General features: G+C 45.0%; 6 protein-coding genes across 6 annotated transcripts; 3 read left to right on the forward strand and 3 right to left on the reverse strand.

The window, feature by feature from the left end:
- Positions 1-575: 575 nt before the first annotated feature.
- On the reverse strand, positions 576-1906 carry AUEXF2481DRAFT_1471 (uncharacterized protein; the record flags this gene model as incomplete). Its single annotated transcript, XM_013492334.1, has 3 exons — positions 576-1132; positions 1179-1240; positions 1395-1906. 3 exons carry the CDS (start codon positions 1904-1906, stop codon positions 576-578), a joined length of 1131 nt encoding a protein of 376 aa, XP_013347788.1.
- Positions 1907-2493: 587 nt separating this feature from the next.
- On the forward strand, positions 2494-7292 carry AUEXF2481DRAFT_1472 (uncharacterized protein; the record flags this gene model as incomplete). The annotated part of the gene is made up of 2 exons (XM_013492335.1): positions 2494-5004; positions 5055-7292. 2 exons carry the CDS (start codon positions 2494-2496, stop codon positions 7290-7292), a joined length of 4749 nt encoding a protein of 1582 aa, XP_013347789.1.
- A 430-nt stretch (positions 7293-7722) lies between these two features.
- AUEXF2481DRAFT_35944 (uncharacterized protein) lies at positions 7723-8665 on the reverse strand. Its single transcript, XM_013492336.1, has 5 exons — positions 8610-8665; positions 8501-8552; positions 8183-8448; positions 7841-8122; positions 7723-7779 (listed from the first exon to the last, which is right to left on the reverse strand). Exons 3-4 carry the CDS (start codon positions 8184-8186, stop codon positions 7908-7910), a joined length of 219 nt encoding a protein of 72 aa, XP_013347790.1. The 5' UTR covers positions 8187-8448; positions 8501-8552; positions 8610-8665; the 3' UTR covers positions 7723-7779; positions 7841-7907.
- A 978-nt stretch (positions 8666-9643) lies between these two features.
- Positions 9644-12021, forward strand: AUEXF2481DRAFT_25887 (uncharacterized protein; the record flags this gene model as incomplete). Its single annotated transcript, XM_013492337.1, has 4 exons — positions 9644-9955; positions 10015-11258; positions 11318-11373; positions 11432-12021. 4 exons carry the CDS (start codon positions 9644-9646, stop codon positions 12019-12021), a joined length of 2202 nt encoding a protein of 733 aa, XP_013347791.1.
- A 157-nt stretch (positions 12022-12178) lies between these two features.
- AUEXF2481DRAFT_1474 (uncharacterized protein) lies at positions 12179-12691 on the reverse strand (the record flags this gene model as incomplete). Its single annotated transcript, XM_013492338.1, has 1 exon — positions 12179-12691. One exon carries the CDS (start codon positions 12689-12691, stop codon positions 12179-12181), a length of 513 nt encoding a protein of 170 aa, XP_013347792.1.
- Positions 12692-23551: 10860 nt separating this feature from the next.
- AUEXF2481DRAFT_209234 (uncharacterized protein) lies at positions 23552-25777 on the forward strand. Its single transcript, XM_013492339.1, has 3 exons — positions 23552-23879; positions 23932-24470; positions 24531-25777. The coding sequence occupies exons 2-3, from the start codon at positions 23932-23934 to the stop codon at positions 25684-25686; spliced, it is 1695 nt and encodes a 564-aa protein (XP_013347793.1). The 5' UTR covers positions 23552-23879; the 3' UTR covers positions 25687-25777.
- The last annotated feature ends 126 nt before the right edge of the window (positions 25778-25903 follow it).

Raw genomic sequence — 25903 nt, forward strand, 5'->3', positions numbered from 1 at the left:
GGAAGGTGAGTCGCTTCGCGTAGAGTAGAGTACGCTTTGGGGAGATGAAGGCTAAGAACAACTGTAGAATACTCGTGCGATCAGTCTGCAGAAGCGGTCAGGAGTTACCCTGCAAATGTTCACCATGCGTGACTGTCGTGCGACGAGATAGAACAGAACGATGTTTTCCTAACCATGATGATGACAAAATTACCTCTCTACTGCACCCGGGAGTGAATGTGCTGGAGGGCACGGGACACAACCAATATTCTTGACCTTGTTCCCAACTTGCAAAAAATTAGACAGCAATGAAGCCCTTGAGAACATAGCACGGGCATTCTATTTTTCCACCTCACAACTTTTGTTATCAGACCCTGTATCGTCCAGTCCTTCTTTCCATGTGTGCACCCCTGCTGCGACGGCAAGTCTACCGGCGTGACCCAGCGCACGCTGTCCAAGGACCTTCCACTTACAAGGCTCGCAGTATTGTTCTCCGCACTCGCGACAGGTAAACATGAGGACTGGCATGCGTGTAGCGCAGCGCTGACAGTCACGGCTGTGCCCAACCCATCTTCTCCAGTTGTTGTGATCACATCTTACAAGAGGTGGAAGTGGTGGTACGGCGTAGCGTCGGTGGGGTGGAGTGGATGGGCGAGCTCGATGGTGACGCGGATGGTTGGCATAGGCAAGTGGTGGTGCCAAAGGTGCTTGGACAGGGGCTGGATGTGCGGCAGGTCTGTGTCGACGGTGTAGTGTTCCAGCGGCGAGCTCGGCCCAGAAGTCGCGGGCTGGAGGTGCTGCCTCTGGGATGGGCGGCTCTTCAAGAATGAAGGGAACGGTGTATCGGGGAGCACGGCGGACAGCGTTCGATCTCTGAAGTCCGGGGAGTACGTCTTGATGATCCAGTCTTTCACGGAGTTCTTGGCGCATTCTCGCAGAGTCCTCGCGGATCCTCCTGGAGAGTTGAGGCAGTGGATCGACCTGGTCGAGGATAGATTGGGGAGGGCGATAGAGTCTGCGGTTGAGATCGGGTGGTAGGTTCGCTGGTCTGCGTCTTCCCTCGAGCATGTAGTCATGACCCAAACCGCATTCGCACGACCGAGGTATTCAGACAGCGCCACAAACGTAGCAGAACTCTGCACCACAATGACAGCTAGGAGGGTCAGAAAGTGCAAGACATCGGATCTATGCAGACTTACGTGATGTGATTTCAGCCTGTGGAGAGCGCGACGACTCGGCTGCAAGAGTAACAACGCTGCCACTTCTCACGGTCAGCAGCCTCCAGCAGTTGTTGGAGAGCCTCGTCCTCGGCACAGTCACCAGTGTGTGTAGATTCTTTGCAAGATGGACAAGTTCTTCTGCTGCATTCGTGGCTGGTGGCAACATGAGTGCGGATATGTCTTGGAGGAATGAACGCTGAGCAAGTCGTGCCGTAGCAGTAGGTCCTGTCCTTGGTCTTCCACTCGACGCTCTTCTTGACAAAGTCTTCTATGAGCTCAGAGCTGAGTCCTTGACGGACAAGCTGGAGTGGGCTGACTTGTGTGCAGCAGCGAGGTGGATACACTTCTTCATCTCTGGTGCAGAGGTCGAAGAGAGTTGTGAGACATTCGGAGCAGTAGCGATGGCCGCAGGGAGCATTGAAGACGGTGAACCAGATTTTGTTTTCTTCGCACGTCTCGCAAAGAATGAGTGGAGTGTCGAAAGGCAGTCGTGCCTTGCCTTTGTGGATTGTCCAGGCGTTGGAGCGAAGGGTCGTGTCGACGGTGTTGAGCTCGTCGGGTTGCAACTGGAAGGCAATGCTGACGTCTGACTGGATCGAGCCAGAGGTGGTGATATGCGCAGCCCTGGCATCTCTTGTGTCGTTGCGCTGAATTTGAAGAATGCGGACGGCACTATTGATGTCCGTCTGGTGCAGGAGATGTTCCATGATGAGCTCAAAGAGATGTAACAATGGCGCGAGCACCGTACAAAAGAGATGAGAAGAAAACACAATGGGAAGAAAAAAGCAGTGGGAAAGGAGAAGCAGGCAAGCAATACATAAACATCGCGTCACACGGTTTTGTAAAAGTTGTTTTGAGTGAAAGTCGACATCACAATCACTTTTACAAACACCTACCGTGTTGCTTCGTGGGAAGTTGCTTGTCTGGGAACTTTGACTACTGCCGATGAATCGCATCGTACATCACTTATCATAGGACGGTAGCATACACAAACTGAGACCAGCGCTCCGTGCCTCTGCACAAAAAGACTGGGAAGAGCGCTCCGGCCGGCAGATGGGAAAGGTCGCAGATTTCAGGTGGTAAGAACGAGGAGATCGAAGCGGCGAGCGAGCGGAGAAAACGCCGAGCGGCAGAAAGCGGAGGAGAGCTTGGACCCTCGGAGCGGCATCATCGTCGTCACAAGGATGGAGTCCGTGGATGATGGAGACCAAAACATTGCGCATTCAGCTTTGCAGCAAAAGGACAAGAGCGAAAGGAGGAGGAAAGATGAAACTATAGCACGCCGCAGCTCATCATGCAAGCCGTTCTGCCCGGACGACCACAAGCGCAGCTTCAGGCCGTGTGCACCGGAGTCTTCGAGGGCCAGACGGTCATTTCCTACATCTCTGGAAGCGCCCTGATCATCTGCAATGGACCCGATTCCCTTCTCCAGACAATCTACCATGACGAGCTTCCGCCTGGATCTGGCCTCGTCGCCGTTTCCTACGACCACCGAAGCGCAAAGATTGCGACAGCGTCGGCCGACAATGTTTACATCTACGTCTTGCGCGAGGAGATCAAGGGGCAGTTGCGCTGGTTCCTGGACATGACCTTTGACGTCAGCCGAGAGAAGGACAAAGACACGAGCAAGGAGGAAGGCAGGATACAAAGTCTGTCTTGGGGCACGGACGAGGAGCTGCTGGTGGCTTCGGACAAGGTCGTCTTGCTGTCGACACAGGACCACTCGACTCGCTGGACTCGCTCGTTGCCGTCGCCCGTGTCGCATGCCACCTTTTCGCCCTCTGCCGCCCTCTTGGCTACCGCCTCTCACTATGACCGCCTCGTCAAGGTCTGGCGCCGTCTCTCGTTCGAATCCGCCATCTTTGACTACGCCTACCTGCCCCACCCAGACATTGTCACCCACGTCGAATGGAGATCCGACCCGGCCGACGAGGATGTCCTCTACACAATCTGCTTAGATGGACGATTGCGCGTCTGGAAGACTGGGCTGCCGCGACACACAGACGTGCTTGGCCTCTACGCAGACCTCGACCTGATGACGGCCGTCCGCCCTCTCGTTCCCTCGAACCGCCGCTACACCTTCCTCGTACCCTCGACCGTCTTCACCGAAGCTGTTGAACACGCCGTCAGCACTCAAACCCTTCCCGCCGAGCGACATGCCATCGAGTACATGAAAGAGCTTGCGAAAAGACACCCAGACATTGTCGTTGTGACGGACGATCAAGGACACATGAGCGCTTGGGGCTTGGAGAATGTTGGCTGCAAAAAGAGGACAAGCACTTCCGCTCATGGCGAATTCTTCCACGCCACTCATGTCGACAACCTCTTCTTGGACTTCTCAAAGCACGCACACGTCGACGAAGACAACGCCCGCATCCTCAACTTCCCTCTCCCTGGCCAGCCCGGAGACATTGCCTTCTTGGTCCACCACTTTGATGGTCGCCTGCAGTGGTACCAGGGCAAAGTCCACCACGTCTTTGATCCCTCGCCGCGAAAACAACGTACGCGTAACTTGGCCTCCTGGACTGGCCATTCGTCCTCGATCAAGAAGCTCATTCGCACTGCCGACGGCTCTGCCGTCATCTCGCGGACTGACACGGACGAGGGAGTCGTCTGGAAACACCGCGGCAACTTCCTGGTCAGAAAGAGCAAGACAAAGTTGCACGAACACATACACCGCACTGCTCTGCTGAAGAACGGTGACTTCATTGTGCTTCTGCACCACGAGAGCATTTCTCTCTGGGACGCTCGTCTGTCAAATGCAAAAGAGATTGGTCGCTGCTCATACTCGGTCTCCGGCAAGCCTCTCTGTCTCCTGCTGCTCCCGGCTCCTGAGGATGCTGGCCATCTGTCATACCTTGCAACCGTCACGGCAGATATGCGAGGTCTTGTCTGGGAGCTTGATCTAGGAGCATCTGAACCCTCAATCAATGAGTTTTGCTCCTTCCAGCTTGAGCATATTGAGAACATGTCCTACTTTCTGCCTGTCGATCCTGCAGGTAGCTCGCTTGTTGTGTCTGGCCTCTTCGACACCTTCGCTCAAGATACAGCTGTCTCATGGACGACCACGGGTATCTTGCAAACTTGGACAGCCAGAGTCGATCGCCGAAAGAAGGCTGTGACATGGCTAAATATCTCCACCACCGACACAAGTATTCAGAATCCTTCTCTTGGTAGCGGCACTTCGATCCGGAAAGCTGCGCTTGTTGACAAGTCGCGCTCTACCTTGACCATCTGGGATACCAAAAGCAGCCGTCTTGACTACGAAGAAACTTTCCAAAACCAGACAGTCCAGGATCTCGATTGGGCTTCAACGCCCGACAATCAGTCCATCCTCGCCGTCGGTTTCTCGCATGCTGTCTTTGTGTATACCCAGCTTCGCTATGACTACGTCACCGAGCGGCCTTCATGGGGTCGCATCAAGGAAGTCAATACTCGCGATCTGTCTCCTCATCCTATCGGAGATTCTGTCTGGCTAAGCTCTGGTAATCTGGTGATTGGTGCTGGCAACCAACTCTACCTTACGAGCAACGCAATTGATTCTCAACGAGACTTGTCGTCAGATCTACAAAGCTCAACTTCACACAAATCATCTATACGCATACAAGACGTCGTTCGCAGACTCAATGGTCCCTTACCCGTCTTCCATCCACAATTCATCTCCCAGTGCATTCTTGCTGGCAAGATGGACATCGTTCACCGTATCTTACTTAATCTCCAGAAGACGCTCAAGTTCTACACTGAGGGCGATGATCTTGACTCTTTCCAAGGCCTTGAAATCGATGACTTCATGTCATCCACTGAGGTATGCTCGTCCTCATGTACTCGAGATAGTTCTCACTGACATGCGAGCAGAAGTTCCCAAATTCCAGTAAGCAAATGCACAAATCTTACAGTACCCTCGACATGCAAGAAGAATCAACAACTGTCACTGAAGACGTCGCATCATCTATTGTGTCTCTTCTTTCTGAGAAGTCCATACCACAACTTTCAAGCACCGAGCAACTCAGTCTTGCCGATATTGTCGAGTGCGTCGGCATGGTCGAAAAGCATCGTCGCTCGATTGACGCAAACGCCGCCCGCTATCTACTGTTCTGGAGAGCAACTATTGTGCGCTCTCGCCAGTCGTCTACCTTGGCAGCTGTGACGTGGCGTGAAATGCTCTGGGCATACCACAGTAGCAGTCAAGATATCCTTGTCGACATCGTCACCCGACAGAACAAAGGTCAGATAACCTGGTCGCATGCTCGCGACACTGGTATCTTTGTCTGGCTTACCGACCGGGAAGCATTGCTCCAGCAGTTTGAGGCTGTCGCTCGGAGCGCATACACCAGCACCGAGCTTCGTGATCCAGCCAACTGCTCTCTTCACTATCTGGCTTTGCGTAAGAAGAACGTCTTGCTTGGTTTGTGGCGCATGGCTACGTGGTCAAGAGAGCAGGCTGCCACCATGCGTCTCCTGAAGAATGACTTCTCCGATCCGAGATGGCGCACCGCTGCAAACAAGAATGCTTACGCACTCATGGGAAAAAGGCGATTTGAATATGCTGCAGCTTTCTTCCTTCTCGCTGACAATCTTGATTCTGCCGTCTCCGTGCTCAACAATCAGCTTGGCGATGTGCAGTTGGCCATTGCTGTTGCTCGTGTTTACGGCGGAGATGACTCTCCTGCGATCAAGAAGTTCTTGAACGAGAGACTACTGCCCAGTGCAGCACAAGATGGGAATCGTTGCCAGACTACGTGGACGTACTGGATGCTTGGTGAAAGATCTCTGGCTGTCCGTGCTCTTGTCAGCCCCTTGCACTCGCTGCTCGTGCCACCTGGCTCTCCTCCAGACTCACTACAGGCCAAGAGTTTCCGCAATGACGATCCTGCGCTTGTCGTGCTTTACCAGCAACTACGAGAAAAGAGCCTGCAGACCTTGAGAGGTGCCCTCATGATCACAGGTCAGGAAGAGTGGCAGTTCATCACCAAGACTGCGACACTGCTTCTTCGTATGGGTTGTGATATTCTCGCACTTGATCTGGTCCGCCACTGGGAGTTCCTGCAGCCTCATCCTGTAGTTAAGCAAGAAGAGGGTGAGGGTGAAGAGTCTGTGGCAGAATTACCGCGACGCAAACTCTCCAGGACCAATACAGCAGAGCGATTCGACCCAAGAAAGTTACTACGCCGGAGAAGCAGTCTGGTTGTCGCTGACTTGCCAGAAGGAAGACCTGTGCTGTCATCCGATAACGCTGCCCCATCAATGCTGGATGGCTGGGGTGCTCCTTTAGCACAAGTCAAACAGACTCCGTCGCTGCTCGACCAGTGGTCGACGCCCGGTTCGTCGACACCCAAAGCTGCACCCTCAATGTTTGATCAGTGGGCAACGGCTGAGCTTCCCAAGCAGACCACCAAGCCTGCCCCATCAATGCTTGACAGTTGGAGTGCCCCGTCTAAGCCTGTATCTCGGCCCGCGACTTCTCTTCTCGATGAATGGAGCGTGTCCCCTGCCAGTTCGAAGGCCGAGACGATTGCGGCACCGTCGCTGCTAGATCAGTGGACGTCACCGACACCGTCTGTATCAAAGCCAATTGCCAAACAGCCTGCTTCTATGCTCGATGAGTGGGCTACACCTGCTTCCAAGCCTGTGCCCAAGGTCGAAAAAGTCGAACCACCATCGATGCTCGACCAGTGGACCACGCCTGCTCCGACTGTTCCTTCAGCTTTATCTATATCACCAGCGCCTGGTCCCGCAGCTGCTGAACCTCCGACAGTGATGCCAGACAGAGGCACCGGAAATGATCACATGCCCCCTGCTGTTTTCCTCAACAACCCAACAATGCCAACATCAATGCCCAATTCGGCGGACGAGCTTGAAAAGCAAGTCGAAAGTTATGAACAAACACCAAGTGACCCGGAAGAGGCGGGAGTAACATCGCGAGGGAACGTTGTAGTAGATGGAGCTGAGGATAACGCGAGAGGAGGCTCCGAGGGAAAGTGCGAGAGCACAGTGGACAATACATATAAGCTGCCGAAAGGATTGAAGCAGCCTCCGCCAGAAGCTTTCAAAGAGCCTGATCCGAATTCTTTACTCGATGCGTTTGGCTTTTGAGCGAGCATAGCGATGCGCACTTTAGCATAGCCAACAAAGTCCGATATAATATTTTTGTTCAACATTATCTAATCACTTCCCTCCGATGTAAGGTCGTTCTGTCAAAAACATCGCAGCATCTCATTTCCAATCATCCAGGCTCTAGAGAGTTTAACCTGAACATCTTTTCGCGGTACGAGAGTGGATTCTCAAGTATCACATTCTTCGACCTCACTCTCCTCGGAGTCTCAGTCATCCTTCGATCCCTTTTCCTCGCTTTTGTTGATAAACAAGGCAAAGTCGTTTTTCTGAAAACTCGACTCGCTCACGCGTTAACACATCAACCACGATCATAAAAGTATGCGCCCGCACAGCGGTGAGAATATGCCACCATCAGTGAAGTTCAAACAAAAAATCCCAAGGTATACCCAGCCTGCGTTTAATCGCGTGAGCTCGGAGTAGAAGATAAAGTCGAGTTGCCAGAGTAGGTAGCCAAAAACGAAACAAGCTGTAAATATAAATATCTCGACCGAGAACAGACCGGGGGGTAGGGATGGATTGAGACATACCTCCACCAAAAAGGACAGCTTTCTGTAGCATTCTCTTGTCTTTTGGATCTCGGACGCGGTGTCTAATTCAAGATCGGGTTTTGGCTGCGACCACGATGGTGAGGAACACGAAAGAGAGCTCGTGTAATGCCTGTTCGTCTGTGGTAACGTCGTAAGTTGTCTCAGCAATGACAGCTAAAAGCAATAGTCCAGTAAACCAGTGCTTGAATGTAGAGCTCTTCTGGTAAGTGATCGCGCGGCGGAGTACGATTGAAGTAGCAATAGTCATCGATGTATCATCCGCTGCCCCAAGACTTGTATCAGCATGATTCTCAACAGACATACTCGAGGAACCTGACTGACCCATCCGTGCGTGATATGACAAAAGCCCATGGAATAAGCTCGAGCAAACGCCGGAAAGTGCAAGTCAATGGTAGAGACTTTTCAGCGAGAATTGCGTCCTTAGGCATTCGACGAAGCGCTCGAGCAGCATATAAGACTACATGGCTATCTGTATAAACATAGTGACGAGATCAAAATAACAGCCGAACGTACTGTAAGCAGTATCGCTACACGTGTTGATGAATTCCGCAATGTAGCCGACTATGACAAAGTCTTCCTCGCAAAAGCTGGCTAATGTGAGCCGACGGATTCCAAAGCAGTCGATGCGATAATACGTACTTTGCTCGGGCAGTGGGAACGTCAAAGGCGAGAGACAATGGTTGTGCGCGATATGAAACGGAGGTCAGCATATTGTAAGGTGTGTTGCGGAGAAACAGGTCGAGCGTACGAGCTATTCACCAACCGCGAGGGAAATGATGTGTGGAAAGGCCCATGAAAGCTGGCCACCCGGCGGAAGGAACACAAGAATCAGGTTTCGTGAGCTTGGCAAAACAAATCAACCTTGGAACAACAATATAGTTGGACGACCCGTCGGAATGGTTCTGTGGTGCCTGCATCTTTTGTCGGGGTCTGCTCCGGCAAGGAACGCTAGTTGTAATTCCAGACACACCACCTTTCATTCCTTTGGAGAACCCGAACGTATCGACACGGATCCTCCAGTGAACTTTTCGACTTGTGCACGATGAATTCGTAAGCTCGAGGAAAGCGTATAGGATCTTGGAGCATGTACTCAACTACGGCATCGTGGCCAATGCTCGGCCTGACCAGATCATCAGTTGTATTCATAAGGGATGACGTCGTAAACCGTCGCAGTTCAATAAACACGACTTATATTGACTGTTTGACAGAGCAAGCCATCTAGGGTGACTTAACTCGTCCCTAGATGTCTCCTCTTGTGGACAGATTCGACTCGTCTTGATGCGATTGACAAGACATCGATCCGTACAAAAGTCGAACGTAATCAACATTCTGTAAAAAACCTTCGCGACACCGTGGTGGAATCAACCAGTGCTGAGCGTCGTGCGAAGAGGCCGTGTAGATCACATACAGTACTGATGTTATTGCTGTAGCGATATCCTTCTACCTTGTGGTAGACATAATATGGCGTAGCGAGACGTTTTGCTGGCGCATGATGGGTGACCACAGCTCTGTGCCTCGTGATTGTTGCCGCCGAAGGATTCGAGAACTGTGGTTCACTGCGCTATTTGATTGTTGTCGCAGTATCTAATCTACGCCTCCATCCTGATGCCTCACGGATATACGGCTGCTCCACCAAAGCATAAAGCGCGTCATCTGACGCGACGAATATCCCGCAGCCAAACAATATAATGAACACACCAACACGCGATCGCTCCCAATTCTTACAACTTCAATTCCCCAAGAATAGCCAAAAATCTGACAATCAAGCCTTCGGCCAAGACGATGGAGAAGCTTGTTTGTTCTCGATGTGATCGCGAGATACCCCTCACCGAGAAAGCCGAGCATGACGACTGGCACCTTGCGAAGGATTTGGACCACAGCAACAACCCAGACGCGGAAACAGCTCCCCCCGCATACGACTCACCCGCAAAGTTGGATGATCAGTACAATGGATTCTCTACGGAGAGAAGGCCATCGGGACCAGCCCCAACTGACAGTCACCAGAAGATGGTGACGAAGGTACCGAATGCGACAAAACACAAGCACCATATCAACAAGGTCGATGAAGCTGCAAACTTGCGGGCGAAAGATGAGGTACGTGTTGCCTTACGCTGACAGCCATTGAATGTCCTCCTGCTGAACACGCACTCCAGCAAGCAATGCAACAGGCTCTCCAGAATCTCCAATACCGGTATCGCATATACAACAGCGAGATTGAACCTGAGCACGAAACCGACAATCCATGCGGCTGTCCGATCCATGAATACCAGCGCAAGAAACGCAGTCGCAAGCACGTCCTCACCCAATGGTCCGAAGCAGTAATGTACCCCGGCGAAAAGGTTTATCACGACTTGCAATACCAGACCACCATCTTCACTGGCAACCCGTATTTGCTTCGCGTCATTTCGCCTTATGGTTATGGTGGCACTGCATGGTCACGATCGCATCCTCGTCCTGGCTTTCATGTGAAGTACATTCACCAGACTATTGCGCTTAACAATTCTCTCAACCATGACGCGCAGGCGAAAGTCGATGCGATGGAGCCGAAACATAGCATTTGGGACGACAAAGCACTGGACACTGCAATGTCGCAGTTGACGCTAGCTTCTGAAAGTGAGAAGCTGTCGAGTGGACCCGACAAGAAAGCTTATCCGGACGAGAAAACAGATGAACCTGAGTCCTCTGTACAGAGACCTGAGCCCTCAAAACGCGCCAGCTCATCGAGATTTTCCGCCTTCAGGAAAGCTGTGGGCATCAAGTCTTCCGATGAGAGAGCGATCGCAAAGACGGAGAAAAGTGTGAACCAAGGACTAGTGCTGAGGAGCGACATCTTGGCTGAGGAAGCCGCTCGCTGGCCAGACGAGGTGACTCGATACATCGTGGCAGTCTACCAGGACAAAGTCGGTATGGAGAGAAAGATTGCACATCTCCGTGCCCATCAACCTCTGCAATATCTTCATCTCCTGCGTGCGGGATACTTCGAGCCCATTCCTGTCGCTTGGGCTGATCAAGCATCAAACATCCTGACATTCAGCATTGAAGCAGCTGGTGGCTGGCGAGGTATCACGCCTGCGTGGCGAGGATACGAGGACACTGCAGAGGAACGTCTGTACTGGGTTCTGAACCATAGAGAGGGACCGGCTGGTGTGCGCATGAAGCCTGACTTCATTTCCGAGATGAACATGGCTCGTGATCGAATGGCAAAAGCTGTCGAGCCACCACCAGGCTACTATGCTGCTGATGATACCTGCCACATTCAGCATACGTCTAAAGGCTATTCGAAGCAAGTGATGCCACCTCCATTCAGATCGAGCGATCGTGCAGAAGTGCCCACCGATGACACAATGATCCTACTCGATGTTTCTGGTTCCATGGACTTTGATCCTGCACGACCCAAGTGAGTCTGCTACGAGATGTCGATACGATTTCCGAACATGTAGCTGACATGTGACCTAGCTACGATCAATATCTCATCACTGGCTTCTCGCCATCTACACAGCCCAAGAATAAAGGTTCGTCTGTTGTTGCACAAGTCAGAGACAGAGAAACAATTGCTGACGATCCCTACAGATGTCGCGAAAGCAATCATTCGCCGTTTCATTGACGCGATGGCTAACCATGATCGTGCGTTTGACGGCTACGATCTAGTCACGTTCTCGAGTCATGCAAAAGTCATCGGCACAGTCAGTCACAAAAACCTGGATGCGACGTGGAATAAGGTCGCTATTGGTGGAGGAACCCGTGTCATGACCGGCTGGCAAAAGGTCAAACAGCGCCACTTCGAGAAGCACAGCGAATCTGCAACATATCATCCAGTGTATGGATGGCAAGCGGGACCTCAGACACCAATGTTGCGCCTTCTTCTCTTGCTGGACGGTGAGGCAACCGACATGGATGAGTTCGAACTGGAGCTTCTAGGTCTCTCTTGGGCGCATGTCACCATCTTTCTGATTGGCGTTGACGGCTGTCCTCACCATCATCGCCATGCGAATGAGCTGCAGCGAATCAGCGATGTCAATCACCATGTCTCGTTTGTGGACGCGCAAGGAAATACCCCGGAGCGCTTTGTCACGCATGAATTGCTGAAGCGACATCTGGGATACGAGATCTCGATGCAAGAGTTTTGTGAGTTGGAGGAGCTGCCGGCGTACGAGGCATAGTCTCTCTGTGAATGCCCCGACTGGTAGCACTGTATTGCATTATCGTTCTCAGAGATTTTATGAAATGGTGTCAGGGAAAGAATCATCCGGAGACAGGACACTTTGAATTTGCTATTTCCACCTCTACGCGTTGTTCATTCCCGGGTGTTACTTCAGACTAGAAGTATGCCAAAGGATTTTCCGGGTTTGACTCTTCTGCCTGTAAGACATCCCAGTGCTCCACAATACATGTCCCTACCACTCGGTACATGTCCACCACGTCGGTCTTCATCGTCTGATTGCTAGAGGTGTTTGATGCCTCAAGGTGAATGATCACCATTGTATTGTTGTCCGTATCCTGGCCAACTGTCAAGCGTTTGACATCGAAAGTGTTGACCGCACTTCCAAAGAGAGGTCCCAAGGAATTTATAGCAGCCTCTCGACCACTCAGAATACCTGCGTTGTGCTGAATGTAGTCCTCGGCAACAAAAGTATTGAATGCTCCGGAGACGTCCTTGGCCGTGTAGAATTCATGTGCAAAAGTCTGCATGGCGGCCTTGATGTGATTGGTATCGGCATCGGGGCATGTAGTCGGGGGGCATTGGAACGTGGAGTTGTTGTGTTTGACGGGAACATAAGGCATGGCCGATGAGGCTGAAAGCATGAGTACCGCGAGGAGAAGAGATGTCATGGTTGCCTGCATCTTCGAAGCGAGATGGGCTTCGATTAATGGAAAAGACGCTTGAGCAAGCGTATTCGAAGCTATATACTTATCACGACTTGTTGGAGTTCGATGATCATGTTCGGTCAGATCGGTTCGGTTCGGTCAGTTCGGAGCTGGTGTCTGATGACTTCGTATCCTCTTAAATAGCCGAAACGCTAATTGCGGTAAGGCAAGGATATTCCGTTGCTTGCTATGTTCTGCGGCAGCAGCCCATCTTATTGATACTAGCATACGTGTAAGGGCGGTCTTCAAACCCAATTTTCCTGGTGCGACAAGTACGGCATTCTTGCTCCTCACTTCGCGACCGATCTTGAGTCACAAGCAGGTCCAAGGCGACTAGACAGCGGCTACAGACAGAGGTTCAGATGCTTTACGAAGATCGTCTATCGGCGGGGTCTAACACTCGGCTTCTTCTCCAGCGGACAAATCCTGGAACGAGGCGGACCGTCAATGAATACTCGGTGGAGTGAGTCGACAAGAAAGGCCTCCAGAAAAACGATACGTGCAAGCAATGTTGATACATGTGTTGTATCTATATCGCTCCCACTCTTCAGCGACCGATCTTGCGGGGCGGCGCTCGCTTAAGACACTCGTTGTGTCAAGTGCAAGAGCACACAAGAATGCGTTCAACGAGTGATCGCGGAAATCCTTGGGACCCTGTGTCAAGCTCGAGTCAGCCAGCAGGCTTATTAGTAACAAATGTCAGATGATTCTGTGCATCGACCAGCTTCCCTCGGCAAGAGGAAGAAGCGTCTTCCGCGGGGAGATCGCCCGACGGCAACTCTCGGGAACAACGCGAGTTTTAGGTATCCGGCTCTAATGCCTTCTTCTTTCCGTATTAAATATTGCTATTATTACCGTCGTCTAAACATTCTAAAAACCCCGTCTATAATAGCAGATATAGGGACTATAAGTTTAGGATTTAGTTATCTAGTCGATAGATTTAAAAAGCTAGTATAGATACGACTTTAAAAACTTAGTAAGCTACCTATTATATAGTACGTATTTAGTACGCCGGAGATTATAAGCCGCGCCGTCGTCGTTATAGATCTTAAGCTATCTATATTTAGCTAAGCGTCTATAAGCTAATTCCGCCTTTTAGCTATCTATAATATAGAGTTTAACCTAAGTTATAAGCCTTTTTAAGCTACTAGGTCTTTCGCTATCTTATAAGATTATATATATCGAGCCTAACGAGCTAAAGCCGGGACTTAAGCGTACTATAGATTAAGTACCGAAACCTAGCTAACTATAATATTCTTAGTATTATAATATAGTAGTTAGGGTAACAGATATAGTAAGAGGAAGTTAGGTAATACGGAGAAGCTGTAATATAAGGACTTCGGTACTATAATAGTAGTTAACTAACTTAATTATAACACACGTATTAGTTCTACCCCTTAATGCCTATTCCCTCTAGAGCTCTAGCTTCCGACTACTAAGAATACTATTTAACTCTTAGTATAAACGTAAAATACTAGAAGCTACCCGACTACTTATAGAATAAAGGCTCCGGTATTAAGCTTTACTAAAAGTATAAGAGATATAGCCTATAACGTATAATATTAAAGGTAGAATAAACGTAAGTAATACTAAATAAACGGAAATAGTAAGAGCTTTAGAAGCTTTTAAAAGAGAATAGTATTAATCTAGGAACCTTAAAAAGAAAGAGATCTATGTTTCTATTTTAAGAGCAGTTAAGGATAAGATACCTTTATATATAAATAAAGCGAGGTAATCGAATAGAGATACGAAGGCCGCTTATAGTATTTATTAGCTATTATATTATCTATTTAAGACTCGCTAAGAACTTTATATTAGGGGTACTTAACTATTTAGAATATAGTATATTCTTTATAACTTAGAACTATCGATTTAATAGTCTTAAACCGCTAATATATTTAGAAACTAGCCGTTAACGCTAAAATATAGCTACCTCGCGCGCTTAGTAATATCTAACTAAAGTTTTAGTTAGAATATACTATAAAGTTAATAGAACGAATAGAATCTAATAGTTACTTTATAATTAAGCTCTATATAGTATTTAGAGGTCTATACTTCTTAATATTAGTATTCTTCTATATATAAGGAGGTTCGTATAGTTATAAAGTAATATTCGAGTTATAACTCTATTTAAGCTACTAGCTAAGGTAGACTTTAAAGCGGAGTCTAAACTCTAAACTTACTAAGTTAAGTAATACTAATCTATTTAGTACTAGAAAGTTTAGAATATAGTAAGTAAAGCTTTAAAAGGTAGTTTCTTAAGTAAGAGTTAATCTTATATCGTATCTTATAAAATACTAAGGTCTAACTATTATCTAATAATTTAATTTATAAATAGTTTAAGTAAATAATAGAGATCTAGAGCTAATAAGAGCTTTAAAGAAACTATTTACCTAGTTAAAAAGTGTCGCCTAGTAATCGGAAGCTAGAGCTATAGGGGGAATAGTTATTAAGGGGTGGAACTAATACGTGTATTATAATTAAGTTCGGTAACTACTGTTACAGTATAGGAGTCTTTATATTATAGCTTCTCCGTATTACCTAACTTCCTCTTACTACATCTATTACCCTAACTGCTATATTATAACACTCCTCCTTAGTCTAGATAGCAGATGTTAGTAAGACCTAATTAGTTAATAAATCTTATAAAGTCTGGCTTAGGTAACGGCTTTATAAAGCCATCTGTAACTATGTCTCTTATTCCTATAAACTCGACATTAATCCTGTTCCTCCGGTGCAGGTCTCTAATATAATAGTATATAACATTAATGTGCTTTAACCTCTCGTAAGTATAGGTATCTCTAACTAACGATAAAGAAGCTTAGTTGTCACTAAACAGTTTAACTAGTAATCTAATAACGAAGCTTTACTCTTCTCTTATAGTTAGCTAATATTAGTTATAACTAATGTACTTACTATAGCCTATATCTCTTAGAAGTTAAGCTAGCTATTATAACTGCTTTACAGCTTAATATATAGCTATATATTTAGCTTCTATAGTTAAGGTTATAACTAACTTCTGCTTCTTACTAGACTAGCTAACGGGGCAGTTACCTATTATAAACATACTTCCTAGGATGGATATCCTATCTATCTTATCCATTACGTAGTCTAAGTTAGAGTAGCTAATAAGTTGTTATATACCTTCTACATTAAATTCTAGGCTAAGGTCTATTATTAAACGTAGGTACCTTATAAGGGATTTTAAAAGTTTAAAGTGCCCTTCTAATAGATCCGACACATATTAGCTTAGCCTTCTAATTACAAATGTAATGTCGGGTCTTATTAGAATTGCTAGGTAGATAAGACCGCTAATAATCTTTTAGTACTCCTTCTAGTCTACTCTCTTATCTTATAGACTAGATGGTTTTAATAGATCGTATCTATTTAGTAGAATACTAATTAGGTTAGCCTTCTCCTTATCTATTCTATACCTTAATAGAAGATCCTTAGTATAGTAAGACTAATCTAGGGTAATCGTTCTATTCTTTCTATTATAGATAACTTAAACTCCTAGAATCTTACTTACTTCTCCTAGATCTTTAATCTTATAGATCTCTCTAAAGCGTTTCTTAAACCAGTTAATGTTATCTATCTATTTAGCTCTAATTAGGATGTTATTAATATAGACTAGAATAAGGATTTCTTTCTCTAGATGTCTTAAAAGGTATAGGTCGGCGTCTATTTAGATAAAACCTATCTTCTATAACGATTCTATATAGCTCTAATTCTAATCTCTTATAGCTTATTTTAGGCTATAGAGCGATCTTAGTACTTTTAGTATATAGCCTAGTAGAATGTTTATTCTAGGTAGTGCTACTATATAAATCTCCTCCTTTAATGTTAACTTAGTAAAGGCATTACTAACATTAATAGTATAGCACTTAAGATCTTCTATTACGACAATTATAAAGAACACCCGTAATATATTATAGCGGAGAGTAAGCGTAAAGGTATAGTCGAAATCTACTCTAAATTTCTAGGTAAACCCTCTTATAATAAGACGTGCCTTTAGCTTTTATAACGAGCTATCTAGGTTATACTTTATAGTAAGTACCTATCTACTTATAATAATGTTTGCGCCTATAGGTGGCTTAATAATTTTAAAAGTCCCGTTTACCTATAAGGCATCTATTTTAAGCTTAAATGCTTCTTACTATAATAACCCCTATATAGGATCATTAATTACAGCTTAATATAACTTTAGAATCGGCACTTCTTCCTTTACTAAGAATGCTACTATAAAAGTATAATATAGGATGTTAAGTTAATTATTATCTTCTAAGTTAATTCCTAGACTCGGAAGGTTAATTACTAGCATTACCTTATATAACTTAAAATTAGGTTATCCTTCTAGTATACTATACTCTTCTCTTATTCTCTTTAATACTCGGGGAATTTTAATGTAGGAAAGGACCTTTCTTCCTACAGTTATAGCTACTAGTACTATTATTATAGCTATTACCGGTAGAGATAGTTATAGCTCCTCTTAAGACTCGATATTACTTTCTTTTAATAGCTCTAAATCGCGCTCCTCCTATAAGTTAGCGCTATTCTCTAGTTATAGCTATCTAGATCCTTATATAAAGTCCTAATAGAGATATCTTTTATACTTTAGGAATACTAGGATCTCGACTTATAGTTTAGTCTTCTTTAATGTAGTAGTTATAACTAGTAGAACGGTCGTTACATCTATTATACGAGTCTATTATAAGGGTAGCCGGCCTCTTAGATTTCTTAGGGGAGCTATATTTAGTATAGCTCGTCTAGGAATACCTAGTTATAGGTCTCCTCCTTACTTATTCTTAAAGAAGTCTGCTCTATATAATTTAATTACTTTCCTTATATCTAGAGCCTAAAAGAGCTATTACTTTATAGTCCCTTTAACGTATCTAAGGAACATATAGTGTCTGCCTCTATCTATAAACTTATCTCTCCTAGTACCCTATAGTAGGGAGTCTAGGTTTATATATAAAACTGCTTAATAGCCCTAAACTCTTAAATAGTTAATAGATAGTTTAATCCTAGTAAACGCTTCTTCTAGGCTAACTTATACTCTATTAATAATTAGGCTATTCGAAACTCTATTCCTAATATAGACGTCTGCTTATATAGCTTCGACCTATAGCTCTACTAGCAGATTTGCATCCTTTAGTATAGCTCTAGTGCTATTCTAAATTATCTAGTGTAATCTTTTAACTAGTCTATTTTAACTTAATATATAGTAGACGGTTAATTTATATTATATACCTAATTCTTATCTCTAGGATCTAAAAAGATTCTCTAGTTCTAATGCATTATTAGACCTTACTACTAGGATCTTTAGATCTATTATAGTTTCTACTTCCCTTCTCTATTAGTTTAGAATAGGAGCTATATCTATCTTTACTCTTATAGGAAAGATCTATATCTTTCTTAAGAAGTTGTTAATAATTAAAATAAAGTAGATATATCCTTTACGAGATTCTAGTATCTAACTATAGGTGTCGATATAAATAAGTTTAAGGATTCCCTCCTTTCTCTTACTTAGTATACCTCTCTTATTTCTAATGTTTATAACTAAATAGATAATGTACTAGTAGTTAGGCGCTACCTAGACTAGCTTCTCTAGAGTAGTAACTTTATATAAGTTCCTAATCTTCTTAGGTCCTAGATATACAATTCTTTTATACTAGAGTTAATACTCCTCTTATACTTTTAAGCTTAATTCCTCCTCTTAAGGAGAAACGATAGCGTTAAATGCACGTATAGTAGCGTTAGCCGTAGCTAGCATTATAGTGTTAGGTTATCTAGATAGTCTTTCTAGATAGACGTTAGTAATAATATATACTCTATACTATATTTTACTATATACTACTATATTGCTACTATTATCTACTATTATTATAGAGTTAGAGTTAAACCTTCTATTTAGCCTCTTTTAGAGATAGAGGTTTCTTACTAATAATAGGTATATACTAAGCCCTAGTACGAATAGTGTCTATTATAACTCTAACTCCCTTCCTATATAGTTAGCTAGTATAGCTATCCCTATAGAGTCCGAGTATAGGATCCTACCTCTAACTTAAATGTACCTCCTCCTAATTTAAATTAATGGTCCTCTAAAATAGTTGCTCTTATTAGTTATATATAAACTAGTATAACTGTCTATATACTACTAGGAGGGGTTCTTACTTATAACATCCTTTAAAAGGTAGGCGACTTTATAAGATACTTAATTATTAAATAAGATAGCAGTAGGTAACTTCGAAGTTATAGAGCAAATAGTAGAGATTTCCTCTACTTTATAGGCTCTCTCTTTTTTTACAACTTTAGTTTAGACCTTAGCCTTATCCTCTATAATTTATATAAAGACCCTAGTAACTACTGCTTCTAGGTCTTTTATAGCGATTATAGGTTCTTAGTAGGATAATTAGGAGGACCGTTTCTATCTTTAATTATCTCTTATAGCTCGTTAGGCAGCTAGAAGAGATAGGCAGTCCTTAACGAAGTAATCCTTCTTATAAAGGTGACATTTAATAGGGCCTTATCTATTCCTTATAAGATAGGTATATAAGGTTATCTTCGAGTTTAGTTTCGCTTTAAAGTTCTCTAAAAGTGTAAGAATGTCTTCTAGATCTAGATGGCTTTATACGTTAATAGCGTTTATAGTTATGTCGTACTCCTCTAAAAGGCTTATAAGTAGCTTTTAAATCCTAGCTTTAGGTTTACCTAGATTAGCATTAGTTAGGTCTAAGCTTATAATCTTTCGTCCTAGCTGTTAAAGATATAGCTATACATCTTATATCGTCTAGTTTAGGTCCTTCTAGAAGGAGTAGAACGATTCTATAAGTAGTCTCCTCTAAACAGGTAGAGTCTTCTTATATCTAGCTTATAATTAGTCCTAAAGTGTCTTTAAATTAGCTGTATTAATATAACGCATCTAATCGTCTTCTAAGATGCATTTATTAATCTAGTATAAAGCTATATTGTCGATTTTGGTGAACGCCGCTTTATGCTTACTTTTAGGTGTCTTAATTACTTTCTAGCAGTCCTTACTATATAGCTATCTCTTTATGTTTTAGAACTATAGTTCCTAGTTTTCTCTAGTGAGAGTAGCTACTAGCCTACCTCTTTATGTTTCGGCGTCGTCTATTTCGTGTTCGATCGTTAGGTTTAAGGGTAAGTCTATCTATCGACTTATAATAGTGTCTAAGTACTATTAGGTTTAGCAGTCTTCTACTAAAGATACTAGAGTAGGCTAACTATAGGTCCTCTTACGCGAGGGTGACTTATAGCTGCTGTTTCGGGTCGGGCGCGATCCTAGTGTAAGTTTTATACCGCTTGTATTCCTCCGAGCTCTTACGAACCTAGGCTTATAACCAGTTAAAAAGTGTCGCCTAGTAATCGGAAGCTAGAGCTATAGGGGGAATAGTTATTAAGGGGTGGAACTAATACGTGTGTTATGATTAAGTTCGGTAACTACTGTTACAGTATAGGAGTCTTTATGTTATAGCTTCTCCGCATCACCTAACTTCCTCTTACTATATCTGTCACCCTAACTACTATATTGTAATATACCCTTTATATTTTAAGTTTAGTTTTATTTTATATTTTGCATATTTTGTTATACCTCTATTTATCTTTATAGTTTACCTTTATCTTTACTTATTACCCGTTTCTTCTTACTATCCTATTTTAAGTAAGTTTCTAAAAAGCTTACCTTTAAAGAAGAGAGTTATATTACAGTTAGCTATATAGCTAAGCGTAACCTTAACTTCCTAGCTATTAGGGTAACTCTAACCTTAGCTAGCTATTTAACTAGTACTTATACGAAATTACTAAGACTACTTACTTTCTTTTATAACTTCTTACTATAACTTCTTACTATTACCTCTTTATCTCCTTATTTATATCTTATTATATAGCTTAGTCCTAGATTTACGTACTATTACCTATTTCTAACTCTAAACTATAATATTAATAAAGAAAAGGATAAATAGTAACTAGATTAAAACGTAGTAAAAGCTACTACTAAGTCTATAAAAGTAATAGGTAGACTTTAAATATAAGAGTAAAGTTAAGAATATAATAGGATAGGAATTATTAGATATCTCTAACTATAATATAATACCTACTTTTTAAAACTGCCTCTAAGTAGTATTCTACTAATAATAAAGAATATAATATAAGGAATTACTCTTATAAAGAAGGCTAACACTTCTTTAAAATTAAGGGAAGGACTTATATAACTTATTTATTACTACTTTAGAATAGATAAATTAAATAAGAGATATTTATTAAGAAGAAAGTAGTTTTAATAGAGCCCTTAAGATTAACGACGTTTAAAGGCTACCGCGCGCCGTAACTATAGGTATCATTTACGTAAAGCCTAGTTAGCGTACTATACTTCCTTACTAAGTATAAATACCTATAATAAAGATATAAGTATAAAGGTATAACTTTTCTTGGATGAAAACAGCAGGAGCTATGTATCATGAGCTTAAAGTCGAGTAGGGTGACGGGCTAGTACAAATATATAGTTTGGCAACCTACTGGTTTCACTCAATCGCGAGAAAAGGGGTTGGGTGGTTCTCGGCACTTGCCAGATCCTCCTCGAGGGAAGCGATCATTGTTTCACGCATATAGCCTCCGCCTAGACATACTGGCCTAGCATGCGAGAAGAGCTAGGAAATTCTGATTGTGCGCTCTAGAGTGACCGTGCCTTGTCCGAGACCTTAATTCAAGAGAGTATATCGCTGCAACGGTACTGTACTGTTCCCAAGCGAAGTCGTTATGAGCCCCTCGCGATCAGAGGAAAACGTGACTGGGTTGCCAAGTTGACCCCGCGACAAGAATCGATAGAAGATGTCATTTCTCCACGATCTTCCCTGGCACTCACCTTGTCCTTTCCCTCTCGACCGATCTGACCAGTATCGGATGTTTCAGTCGGAAACTGCTCTTCGTGAGCGTCCGCACTATTTTGTTCCAACAATGTTTATCGTCGGCAAGAGATGTTATTGCCTGCGAGCAGCTGAGTGAGCTGTAGAAGGTAATCACCGACGAGAGCCGAGAACGGCAGGGTATCCAACGGCTGTAACTGTTTCAATGGCCTGAACCGTGCAAACTATCTGGTCGGTCTCACTCTTCAACTCGATGACTGACTTGGTACAGGCCTTCTGCTTCTTTATCGTGAGTAAACACTCTAACTCTGGACCATCATGCATTCAGTCTTTTTATATCGAGCGAAGCTATGTTGCCAAGAGGGCTAATGCTCTTGGAAGTCCTCGGACCTAAGCAATTCAGTTCCACAAAATCGGAAGCATTCGAACGACATCTTTCTTGACATGATTGTCTGGCTCATAGACTACGGGGAGATGAACTAGACTCTTGCAGGTACCTTCGCATCTCTATTGCCACAAAAGATTTGAGATTGTTATCGATCAACCACGATAGCGTCCACAGCCGGTCAGATAATAAAAATGGCCAAGTAGCAAAAGATTCCAGACTCAGCTTATTATTAGGTCTCTCCGTAAGACGCCATGTGATGTCGCAAAGCAAGACTATGGGAAGAGTTCTTTCGTAGTGCATAGAGAAGCATATATCAAAGTTGCGTGGCCAAATTTTGAGTTGTTCCGCTGCTGTCGACCGAAGGCAACAAACTTCTTTGTCAAAGGCAGTCTGGGTATGGGAGCAAATCTGTTGGGCTCGCATGAGAAGACCATCGGCTTGGAGCAGAACCGCAGAAGCAATCCATAGTCGGGTTATCTTTGCTGTAACGACACATCCTGCTTTGGCATGCAAGACGTTTCATGAGTACAGGCTGACTGGGTGTAGCTGAAAACATGGGGTTGCCAAACGCACTTCTCTCTCTTCTTCAGCTGTATACACATCTAATTGCTCGCTTCTCGTTCACCAAGACGTCGCAATGCTCAAATGAATCGTGGGAGACATGGCCACGGCCACGGCCACCACAGCCTTAGACGACGGCTCAATATCGTTTCGTGGCGTCGAACTCACGTACCACATTCCAAAGGGAACGATATCCGGCCGATTGAGTGGCGCACAACCCTCCGAACGTCGCCTAATCAATACACAAGTGAAGGAGTTAGGTGAATGAATACTCGATATGGATGCTAAGCATTAGCCTCCCTCGCATCAGCGTTGCCGTCTTACGGTCCTCAGAATTCAATGCGCGTCTGGATCTGACGCTGGCCTTGGGCGCGAGGGGCCATACCAGCTCTTCAAGAGATACCCACAGTATGGCTCCTTGGAAGGTGATCCCCTTGAGGCTTTACGAGTCAATGAGGCTACGGAAGAGAACGTCCAGTCATAATTCGACTTGTTCTTACAACATCGCGATAAAGCCCGGGTTCAAGATGGCAACATTCACAATATGGATCAACACAGCCTGTGTATTGGCAAGATCAATCCACGCAAGTTTGTAGGAGGCATGAAAAACCAAATTTAACGACGACGAGCCTAGTAAGAAGAAGGACTTTTGCCACCAATATTATGAGGTTCGCAAAGAGACACCTCGTTGTGACATGCGATCGTCCCGAACCTCATCTTTGTCAGTGGGATTGGCTACTGACTTCTCCACGCGTTCAGCTACTCCCGTTTAGTCTGTAAGTAGGGGAGTAAGTAGAGAAGGTGATTGAATCAGTACCAATATTCATGCGTATTCTCGAGTTTTCCAAAAGTCTTGTGATTGTGGTGCGAAAGGTTGTTTCTGTTTGCTTGGGGAACCTGATGGCTCATTTGTCTTAAGCTTCGCACCCCCAGCAGCTGCGAAGCTGCGCGCTTATCAATTTCATTCCCTCTTACTTCATTCCACAGCCACACCACGATCACGCCGTCGCAATGGATCAATGCGAGCTCAACACATAACTGGCCCTCGAATCTATCGATCGTCACGAATTCCTCTTCGTACGAGCCACCGCGCGCGTGTCGCAAGGGCGCAACAAATCGACGTGCCGCTCACGCACACGAACGACGACTGTCTCCTTAACAACAGGAGTTCCTTGTTGAGTGGATATCAGAACAAGAGGCTCAGGGGTTCCCTCCTACGCACGCTCGTACGCGTGAGATGACAACTCGAATTTCTTATCTTAATCACTATAAAAAGTAACGGACACGGATCGGCAGACTTAGAGCATGCAGTGTTCATTGGGTGCGAGAATGCCTTATCGCACGCCTCAACACTTCTAACCATCATTCACCAGATGCTGGAAGATGACAAAGCCTTCGATATATGTGACACTCCCCAAGCCTTTCTCGAACAGAACATACCATGTTCCAAATTCTGGATCCTCGCCGCCCAGCTTCCAGACCCCCGGGTCCTGGTGAAAGCATTCAATTACTATTTTGATGAAGTCCATTGGCGCTATAACGTCGGTCAAAGATGCTACATGGACAAGCGGCTTGAGCAGTGGACGACTGTTGTGGGGACTCCCGCTTCGCAACAGACCAGCATCAACAAGGATACGCCGTACTTTGTGGCATTCTCTTTCGAGCTACTTGCTGTCATCCTCCAATGTATGCGGCCTGATCGAGAAATCGCTCGCATTCTCCATGCGACTAACGGAAGAGCGGCTGCCAACATGTCTCGGAGGTATAACTATGTAGCCTCTGAGGTGATGCTGCTACTTGGTCGACACGATGGCACGATCACGGTCGTCGAATACGATTTGCTCAGAGCGAGCTGGTTGAAGAACAATGGCCGTGGAGTCGAAAGTTGGTATGCTATCAGTGACGGCGTTAGGTAAATCAACCACTTTTCCTCCAGCAGCAATATCTGTTTATTGGTTCTAATCGCGTCTAGACAAGCGCAACAATTGAACCTCCACCGCGCGCCACGGCTTGCTACAAAGAATCCTGACTCGTTGAAGAATCTCGAGCAGTTTTGGTCCCAGGAGTACGCAACACGAACCTGGATCAACATCTTTTGCTGGGATACAGGGACCGCGCTGAACTTAGGCCAACCACGCATCATCAACGCAAAAGACTGTGACGTCAACCTCCCTCTCGATTGTCCATCTCCTGTTAATCCATCTCAAACCGTACCAATCCCTAAGGACGAACACACACCTTCGCCTCTTTCTTTGCTTCTCATCCGTTATGCAATTGCTAGGAAAGTTCATGAGACCCGAAAGTTTGGCCTGGACAAACCCACTGCGAAATATGACTCGATATGGGCCTTCCATGAGGAGCTCAACAACCTCTTCAATGAATTACCTCCATATTTTAACCCAAACAAGCCTGCAACATATTTGGACTCCAGTTTCTCGTACCTTCCTCTACACCGAGAAGAGGCGCTGAGCCAGCTGAACCTCATCATCATGGAGCTACATCGGCCTTTCATCGCAGCACAGCCGCAAAGCCGCATCGCTGCGATGAATGCCTCCATTGGTTCCATCGATAACCAACAGGCTCTTATGAACTTTTCAGGACGACACCATTACACTTACTTTGGCTTTGGTTTCTATACCGCTAATGCAGCGATCATGCTTGCTGCCATCGCTCATGTCCACCCAAGCAAAAGCCAAACTCAGCTGATTGAAAAGAAAATGAAACAAGCTTTGTCGATTCTGATCAACATAAAAAGCACTAACGTAGTCGCTCGAGCGGCAATTCCTATTGTAAAGCGCTTGTACGAGAAAGTGCAGAGTTCTCTTTGCCAGAGTATGTTCCGCTTTCCAAACCTTGTGAGCACAGAATCAACACCGAGCCGAGATAGTGGCTATGTGCCAACGATAGCTTCTCTGATCGATTCATATCTTGCTGCACCAATCAACACTGACTTCATGATCAACAACGCTATATATCCACCACTCCAAGATCCCTCAGGTTTACCTGATTGGGACGATATGCCACACGTTAACAATTATGACGCCGCGTTCTGGCTCGATCAACTGCACAGGCTCCCGGAGAATTTGACGCTGAATAGTGCCATAAATTCAGATACATTATGGTCATGAATGTTCTGGAAAGGACAAAGAGCTGATCTTGTCGTTGGCAACGTGCTGCTGAGCAGCCCTTCCGTACACTGTTTTCTCAACGAGAAGCCAACAACTCAACGCAACGCCGACTGTTTCAAACGCTACTTACCTGCTTTCTAAATTTCGGCCGAAAATATGCCAAGCATAGGCATCACGACATCATGCCGGCGATAATAACGATGTGTAAACGGCTGTG

The sequence above is a fragment of the Aureobasidium subglaciale genome (genome assembly GCF_000721755.1).
Source record: "Aureobasidium subglaciale EXF-2481 unplaced genomic scaffold scaffold_1, whole genome shotgun sequence".
Taxonomy (NCBI): domain Eukaryota; kingdom Fungi; phylum Ascomycota; class Dothideomycetes; order Dothideales; family Saccotheciaceae; genus Aureobasidium; species Aureobasidium subglaciale.